We start from the raw sequence: 9830 nt of genomic DNA, 5'->3' as shown, positions 1-9830 counted from the left end.
ATCTAGACAGTGAAACTGCAAAAGATTGTCTCTTACATAAATTAAATATTTTGTCAGTGATGATTTATTGCGATATATTAAACAAACAGGTAGAAAATAAGGCACTCCACTTCTAAAGCACTTCACACCCAATGATAATGCAAACAATTTTAAAGTTTCTTACTATCAATATTTTATTGATAGTACTGGTAATATCATATTATATTGGTAGTACAACCACAGAAGAGGACCCCTTAAAAAGCCAGAAATTTCATGTACTATAATATGCAACGTATTTTCTAGTCTTTATTAACCATCTCTGAATTTCTAAATAACAAAAAACCACAATCACTTTAGACAGGGGCCAAGGACACTTGATAACACAAGATCAGCATATGCCCTTTGGTGGAATTTGAATATTATATTGAATGGTATAAAAAGAAATAAGCATTAAAACGCTGTTAGAATACCCAACGTAATGAAAAGACATTACCAGGATATAATAACAGAGATCAAAAAGGTTACTATTGCTAGAATACTCATAGTAATGAAAAGACATTATAAGGATACAATAATAGAGATCAAAAAGTTTTCAGTTGCTTGAATACTAATACTAATGGGAACACATTATGAAGAGAGAATAACACCTAAAATAGTGTTATAGTCCAATAAGAGACCTCCACTGCCTGCAGCTCTCTGAAATAAGCAAGTTTTAATGTTCAAGAGTAATGCTTAATTATCCATACATAGCCATTTACAAGCATATTGCCACAGGGCTCCAGCTTCACAACAGTCCCCAATCTAATAGAAAATAGCATTATTGCGTGCAGTCAGAATTATTCACTGCATTACCCACGATTCATAGCATGTATTAACACAAGCAATTTCATGCATATGGATACAGTGGGTCTTAGCAGGGGAGCTCCTGATTGCTCTGAAACTAATTTCACAATCATTAGTTTTGGTGGTGGTGTGAGTGACAGAGTGTATTTACCAGATTTTAAAAAACGACAAGTAAGCTTTGTGGAGGAAGTTCCAAAGATGATCAAGTCTGATCTATGCTAAGTATGATCAGGAGTGACTGTAATGATGTCAGTAAAGGGCAACACGTTATCATTTTCCAAACTTTTGCTTATTTTTGTAATTGTTCTTATAATTGACTTTGCAAAGTATGGCAAATAGATTTTTTTTTTAAATGAAAATGAAAAAATAATGTGTCCCTCATTGATGATTACAACGTCCGTTCCTGAAATAAATATTTATAAAGGAAGGGGACCCTTCGTAAATACAGGGCCAAGTGCTTGAGGTACAGGCCAATACAAAGCCATTTAGCCTGGAGGTAAAGTTAATGAATCATGACCAAGTGTTGAATTCCATCCATATGTAAGATGAGGAGATATTTTCCAAAGCCTCTGAATCACGTAAATGCTGTTATGGGCCATTGTTCACAATAAACATGTAAATTGTGTTTATGGAAATGCCTATAAATCTGTGGCACTGATTCCTTAATACATTATAGTAATAGTGAGCATTATCTATATTCAGTGTAGATGAATGTTGCTTTCACTGGGTATGGTTGATTTATATTAAAGAAAGGAGGATATGGAAATAGGAAAAAAAAGGGAATGACTGATCATACACTAAGCAAATCTTAGAAAAACAATTTCTACTGTTTAAGCTGGATTTCACATCCAGGAACAGGGTGATTTCAGAACACACTCGGCCTGGATTATGCTGGTGTTACGTGTTTCAAAGTATGAATGGAAAACATATTGTAGTAATGGAAGTCAGCCACTAGATGGTGATACACTATTTTCATTGTTGCTAATTGCAGTATTGTACCAAACTGTAGCGGATTGTTCCCAAAATGTGGCATTATGTCTCAACTTTCTAATAAGTTGAGACATAATACCCGATAACTTTGGCTAGCTTATCGGGATAATGTACCAAACAATTCTGTGACTACAGTCTACAGGTCTGTATGGATCATACATAGAGTTCAAGAATATGATTGGAATTCACATTCTCTGGTGTATCTTAAAGGTAACAAAGGAAAGGCAAACTTATATTAGCTGATCAGATGAGTGAGGGATCTGAGAAAAGACATGCGTAAGCAAAAGGGAAAGGGAAAGGGAATGTGCTGCACAGCAAAATGGGAATATATCGGGCAGAGGGACAAACAATGAGAAGGCTGGCAAAGAGAGAGGTTTAGGGGAAGAGGATTTGAGGGTGTTTCAGTCCAGGGCAGGGAGAGGGAGGGGGCCGGAGGTCACTGCTGCCCCAGATTCAGAGGTGTCACACTGTCTGGGGAGAGATTGATGGCTGCAAGCAATAGATAACAGCTTGCAGTAAAGGGGCAGATTAAAAAGGAGGCAGAGATTGTAAGGAGAACCTGACCCCACCCTGACTGAGCTGTGCAGTCTTTGGCTGAACAGCCACTCATTCTAACACACTGCAATTAGCTGCTGAGGCAATTATAGGTTTGTAGAGGGTAACTGTGAGCTTCCCTGAAACTTTTCATCATACAATATGCTGGCAAGCTGTCATTCAGCACAGACTGTTGGTGTTTATAGCAGAGCCGGGTTTGTAAATGGACAGTCGCAACTTCAAAACTGGACAGTTCTCAAAATTGTTTATGTGTTTTGATTAGGATAAAATTTTCAATGTTCTCATAACATTTCAAATGTCTCCAGGGTTTTCCCATATGGACACACAAAAGCCACATTTAGACTAATTGATACGCTTTCCCTGTCTATTGTTGTGACAGCAGTTCAGCTGATCAGGCCCCTGCAACCCATCCTGCTTGTTTCCCATGTACCCCAGGAGTGGTCTATCACAATGCCATTGTTATCCATCAGATTGTCTGCAGTCATTACCTATTCAGCCAGCCGTCGTGCCTTTTGTCCAAAATCATTCTTCACTCTGTCCCCAAGACCTTGCTCTGCCTGCTGCGGCCCATCTGCCCCCGTCTGACACATTCTACATGAGCCCCCCTGTTTCTCTCACACACTCATTCTCACACACACACACACACACACACACACACACACACACACACACACACTTACACTCCACACCAGCTGTCCAGCTCATGTCCCTTTGGGTGTAAAAAGGTGCTGGCCTATTGCAGGCCCACACATGGCAGCAGGACACACCTCTATCCAAACTGCTCCAGAGGCTCTGAGGAAGAAAAGCATCAACTTGCTGCTGTCATTTCTCTTTGACCCTAATATCACTGCATCATGCTGCATAATTAGTACCCATTCCTCTAAATCTAGCATCAGACTCAAACAGGCAAACATAATCTAAACAGAGGATGTGTATAAGTGTTGTAAAAAATGCAAACAAGTTATATAAAGAACTCTCTCAGATTAGTGATACTGCAGGCATTTAGAAATACCTAGTTATCAATTAATTGTACAGGTGGACCATTCAAAATGTTGTTTAATATTATTGGATGTCACTGCTAACATTAGTATATTTATTCATGAAAAAGGAAGTAAGGAGTCAATGCCAAATAACTTGTGTAAAAATAGACACTAGTGCTCACTGAGTGCGTTATAAATAGAGAGAAGGAAAGGGGGCTGCTCCTGGGCAAGGATATTTATAGCACAGGCACACTGCTGTTTACCAGGAGGTGACAGCCACGGGTACCCTTATCAATAACACCATAAAACCAAACCCTAAATAGCACTGAATGCCCGGTCACCTCGTCCATTTCTGGAAAGATGCATCCAAGGTGAAATTAAATCACTTTTATGGGGGGATCAAAAGGATTACTCATAAGGGTCTTCTATTTATGGATACAGTAAATGTAAAAGTTGGATCGCCTTTCAGTGTTGACATATGTGTGATTGCAACACTTCTTCCCTTTACTGCCTCATGGGATCTGAAGTTCAGTGTTTAATGAGTAGACACATACAGCAGTTAAAAAAAAAGAAAGAAAAAAAAAAGAAAAAGAAAAAAAAGGGGGGAAATAATGATGTTGCTGTGTTATAATCGTGTGGAACACATTATGTAGCATGACGTTATCGATCAACAATAATCCTGGGTAAATTAAAACACAATGGGAAGAAAATAGATTTTTTTTTTTAACTGTATCATGACACACCATGTGTGATTTTATAAATGCCTTGATCGAAGTTCATGTAGATTGTTTAGCCCACATTGTATGTGTAGTCTGTTACTTACGCTGAAGGTGAGGTAAAACTACCAATGAAGACAAGCAATTAAGATACTCTGCGTAAAAAGGGTTGTTTGGGAACTAAACTTTGAATCCGCCAATTACTATCCAATAATTCTGCAAATCTACAGCTAATTTTACCACGGGGTTTATGTCTTTCATAGCTGCTAGTACTTGTTAATCTACTTGCTTATTCATGAAGTCACAATGTTCATGGATGAGAGTCCAACAGCAGCATCCCATTCCCCCTCCAGCTGGCTGCGGAGGCGGGGCAGACAGCTCTGCTGGTGGTGCTGGGGGAGCTCCTCTGCTGCCTGAGCCATTCAGCTTGAACCGAGTGAATCCGCGACGCAAGCCGCCGCCGAGCCCCGGCAGCGTGTAGCCATTTGTTTGAATTTAGCTAACGCTAGCCAGCTAGCTCACGTGGTTATTATTATCAAAAATATTACGCAATTCTAGCACGTAGAATCAAAACGCTGCAGCCAGCAGTTTTAGAGACACAATGTCTATATTACCGTTCACTCCCCCAATCGTGAAGAGGCTTCTTGGTTGGAAGAAGGGAGAGCAGAACGGACAGGAAGAGAAATGGTGCGAAAAGGCTGTCAAAAGTCTTGTGAAGAAGTTGAAAAAGACGGGACAGTTGGACGAGTTGGAAAAAGCCATTACCACACAGAATGTCAACACAAAATGCATAACCATACCCAGGTAACGCTATTAGCTTCTAGGAGATTGAGTTGTCTCACAGATAGCTAACAGTTAGCTAACCTCGGTGCTAATGACAGCTAACGTTAGTGAGATAGTTAGCCAATGTGAGCAGTTTATCTTTTGTTAGCGACTCAGCTTGCCCTGTTAATTAAAGTTAGCTCGCTAACGCTAAAAAGTAAGTGTTTATTAGCAGGCAGGTTCAGTGCCCAGGCAGGACAAAGTTTAGCAGTAACAGTGGGTTACGAATGCATTGTTGATCGGTCAGGTTGCTAGCTGCCACAGCCATGTTTTAACACAGCAAGCCACTTACATTACAGAAAACGACAGATTATCATCGCTAATTTAGCGTGCTCTTCAGCTCAAATTTGTTGTTTTGGTGTCAAAAAACTACCAGACAATTGGCATTTTTCCTGTTCAAAGCATTGATGCAATGCACTGGCAGTGTGGGCGGCTGAGGGCTGTCCAAGTAACATTAGCTAGTGGCTCAGCTGCGTTCAATGCGCCTCTGCCCCTGTCATCCCATAACAGTACTTTTAAACCTGTTATGTCACAGCTTTGAAGGCTCTGTCGACCTCATAGTTGAACCGAATAGTAACTGGTAACAGAGAAATGTGACGTGAAGTTGGAGTCTTTGTGAACTGGCAAAGTAAATTTCTCCCACTGCTTTGTTAGCTGTTCTAGCTGTCTTACTACAACTATACCGCACTGTGAATGTTGTGTACTGTTCACGCACATACTGACCAGAAAAGGGGTGGCTGGGAGGAAGAAAGAAGCACAGCTCTGACTCAGAGAGGGCTGGGGCAGTGTTTAGACTAGGGAATGTGTTTGCTCAGGGAAAGTTGGAATCGATGCTTTCTGTGGGATTCCCCCGATGGGATAGCTATCTAACACCCGTGCGGTTTGTCTGAAATGTCGTTTTCAGCTGCTGTGCAGGACTGTTTAGGTATGCAGATAATTGTATATTCAGTATGAGTGAACATTCGTGTTTGGACCTTTGGTCACAATGCAGTATAATATCTTTACTATGTATCACTATTGGTGTTGGCACAATTTCTTCGCAGCTTTAGTCCCTTAAATTTGTAGCTATACTGTCTCTTTCCTCTGCTGCTGCATGAAATGAGGCAAGCCCATATCTGGCCATGTGAATGTGTAGTTCAATAGAGGCAGCATGCACTACTTGGTTACTCCTTTCATCCTCAAGGATCCTGCATCTAGAGTAGTTTTGTAGTTTTAATAGAGACACAGTTCTTACAAGTAGGCCTACTTGCTACTGAAACTCTCTCATCATGGTGTGTGTGTGTGTGTGTGTATGTGTGTGTGTGTGTGTATAGTAGTCTGAACATGGGTGGTAACCTACATTGAAAAGTTGTTGCTCAGTGCTTGGGAATGTGCTCCAGGCCCTAGGGAGGGCGTGGGCCACTGTTTGGTTTGCGGTCTAATTCCAGTGGGTCCAGAGGCTGTACGTTTACGGAGCAACAGCTGCCTTGCTATCTGTGGGGGATAATAGTGATTCTGTACTTAAAAACAAGCCTACTTTGTGCTATACCATCATCACTACCTCTAATGTGGCACAGAGAGAAAGACATTTTCAGCATTTAAAGTGGCCTAATGCAGGGCTGAGGTGCTTCCCCCAGATGAGAGCCAAGGAGCTGGAAATCACTATGTAGGCTACTAAAAGTCTGCATTTTGTTTATTGATGTCAGATCAGTTCTGTGCTTAATTCAGGTGTTGTTTTGATTATTTAGCATGAGGAGATTTGTAACACCAGTCATTTTTTTCAAAGGTAAACTATGCAGCCAGATTTTTGTCTAGATACAAGCCTATTAATTGAAAGAATTAATGATAACAACCACTAGCACAACATACTGCAGGCTCCCAAGGTTTTTTCTGCTGGGTTTTGTTATCTTATATGTGAAATAGTTAAAAAAAAAAAAAATCCAGCTGAGAATCATTATTTTTCACCATAATGTAGGTTAGATTCTCTATCCCCTTGTATTGATATGCACAATATGCTTTGTGCTCATTCTGTTTTGATTAATTCAAATTACATCGTTTTGAGTCAGTTTGTCACTGGTTTCATTGTAATGTTGTTTATTTTAGCCTACACAGGTATTGTGCAGTAGGGTGTATTTAAAGCTTTGTTGTAATTACAGATTTTAAACAATTCTGTAAAGTATTGCAGTGTACGGTGGTACAAAGCAAATCATAATTCATTTTGTATTGTGTTGGTCTATGCCAATATCCAGCCATGTTTTTCAGGGTATCACTATGCTATTAGCTCATCATCAGCAAACTGTACTGTAAGTACGTACATACTGATGAGAAAGTCAAACACTGTATCTTTAACATAATAAGTGGCGAAAGCCTCTTACCTCAGCAGTACCCCCTAAATGTGGAAGAAAGACCTTGTTAGAAGGAATGAGCCACCACTTGGTTCCATTAGGTCATGCTCACTAGTTTTGACCTTTGTCCTGTTTAAATCCGTTTGAAATGGGCTTAGATTACTTTTTGTCCTTTGAGCACACTGCAGTTAATTAGCCTGTTGAGGCATGTCCTTTGTATGATGTTGTATCATGGTGAGATTGTCATGTCTACTCCCTGTATACGCCATTTCCTGTAGCATTCTGCCACTTTGAAAGATTGCATTCAAGCAAACCAAGGCACTGATGATCAGCACTCCTACTAGTACTACCACTAGTACTCCGCCTCTTCATTTTTCACACCGTGCTGTACTTATTTGCATTTATTCTGTTGCACAGCCAGTCCATTGTGATTGACTTAGCAACAAAGTGTGAATTGAGAAACCCAGAAGCAGTGTGGCACAGAGTTACCCGGTGCCCTGTAGAACCTTACCTTCACTGACATTCATTTAAATGGCTATATATGCTAGTTTATAGAATTTTTCATGCTCCTCATATTGCGTTGTACATCCTTTATTGATTTATTGTATATTGATTTTCTCTTCAGCGGACATTTCAGCTACAGCATAAAGGCCTATTGTAGGCCTGACAATAGCATTAAATCCAGGGTATTTAGCCTACATGTCAGAATACCGCTGTAGCTGTAGCTGTGCTCCTGGTGTAGTCTGCAAAGGCTGCCGTTGTAGCTTACAGGCCCCTCTTCAAAAATGTGTTGGGCAAAATAACTCCCAAAACTGACTTGACTTGGCTGCTTTGTATTTCCACCCATGTTTCCAGTTGATTTCCACTTATAGTTGATTTCCACTTATAGTGACAGCAGGGAGCTGGCTGAAGAGAGATGAGCTAAGTACAGATACATGGTTCACAGATATGTTCATTTTGTACGGGACCTCATCCCCAAATGACAAAGATGCCAAAGCATTATGCTCTTGTTTGTATGTCTTTTTTTCTCAGCACAGTTGCTGTTTGTCCTATTTACTGTTTGCCTTTTTTTTTGGTGGCATTTGATTCCAAGAAGCCCATTGCTTTGCATCATCAGTGTCTCAATGCCAGTGTCAGGGGCTGAGGCACAACAAAATTCTCTTCCTTTTACAGATGTCTCGCCACATAAAATGGGGGACACCCTAATTAGTGACATTGCACCACAAAAAGAGGCTCACACTAAGATGACAGGAACATGTCTTTTGTTTTTGGGAAGAGTGAACTTTGCCACACTTGCAACATTCATCCATTTGATTTGACAAAAAAAAAAAAGAAAGAAAGAAAGAAAGAAAAAATAAATACACATTTTTATTCTCATTTTCTGACTCAGTATCAGACAGTGGAAGCAACTAGTGATGAAAAGGATGTTTCTGTGCCTGGCCAGGCTTCAGTTTCTACAGTGTGCTTTGTACCCACAAAAGCAGCCGTAATGCACCCCAAGACCCCAAGGCCAAAGCAGGTTTCCTTGGATCTTTGTGATATTTGATGATTATTTAATATCAGTCATCAGCTCAACTCTGATGTGTTGAATTTCTGTAAAGAGTGATTGAAAATCTGATACTTGGATTTGATATTTTAGGCCGTTACATGGATCAGCTTCACAGTAGGGCTGGATAACATGTACAAACCCAAATATCACAATACCTCTGACCAAATACCTTGATATCGATATTGTGATGATATTGTAGGGATGATTTAATAAGATATTAAAACACAACAGATCACAAAAATCATCAGTAATTTGGAAATGATGACCAAAGAAGTTGAGACAAATAACAAAATAGCTAGAACAGTCTGACAAGTTTAGAAAATTGCATTTCTTTGTTGTAATTCAGCCTTTAAGACCAAAAAAGACAACACTTATGCCTATCGTGATATTACAATGTCTGAAATCCCAGACAATATAGATAGAATATCGATATATCACCCAGCCCTATTTCACAGACAAAACAGGTGTTGTGCTTCAAACTAGCACTATGGCAGTTTTCACTTGTTTTCCTTTTTCCTTCAGCCCTCCATTCTCCCTGGTGTACTTCCGGGGGAGTTTTAACTGTGTTGAAAAATGAGAACCATATGTTGCTTGTCTGACAGTTCAACAGTGAGTTGAACTGTGGGAGTTCAGCTGGGATAAAGCCATCACTACCCTGGGCTCTGGGACTGTGAGAGGAGAGATCAAAGGACCAGGACAGTCCTCCTTTCACTTTTTAAAATTTTACTTCGGTTTGGACATTTTAATATGGTACAGCATCTCACAGCCACACCATTCGTATGGAAAACCTGTTATGTTATGAGGTGTTATACCTTTATTTAGATAGGTCAAGCAGCCCTCTCTCTACACTCACAGCAAATGTAGCTACTTCTCAGTAAGTCTGCATCACATTATTATGGTTAGCACACATGACCTGTCTGCACACTAATGCTTTACTACAAAGAGCATTTCCTTTAGAATATTACTAACACCAGTTACACTAGACTTTGGGCCTGGCCTATAGGCACAGGCATACTTTTGTTTGTATTCAAAAATGACCTTATTTGTTGGCGTGTGGTGTTTGTATTTCAGG

General features: G+C 40.1%; 1 protein-coding gene across 1 annotated transcript in view; it reads left to right on the top strand.

Moving 5' to 3' along the window:
* Positions 1-4462: 4462 nt before the first annotated feature.
* The window catches only part of smad3b (SMAD family member 3b), a 15895-nt gene continuing 10527 nt past the window's right edge, over positions 4463-9830 (top strand). The window contains exon 1 of the mRNA XM_030053231.1: positions 4463-4867. Within this exon, the coding sequence (XP_029909091.1) occupies positions 4665-4867 (203 nt within the window). The 5' untranslated portion in view covers positions 4463-4664. The remainder of the gene's footprint in view (positions 4868-9830) is intronic.

The sequence above is a fragment of the Myripristis murdjan genome, chromosome 6 (genome assembly GCF_902150065.1).
Source record: "Myripristis murdjan chromosome 6, fMyrMur1.1, whole genome shotgun sequence".
Classification (NCBI taxonomy): domain Eukaryota; kingdom Metazoa; phylum Chordata; class Actinopteri; order Holocentriformes; family Holocentridae; genus Myripristis; species Myripristis murdjan.
The sequence above is the reverse complement of the archived record's forward strand: the minus strand, read 5'-3'. Positions and strand labels throughout refer to the sequence as shown.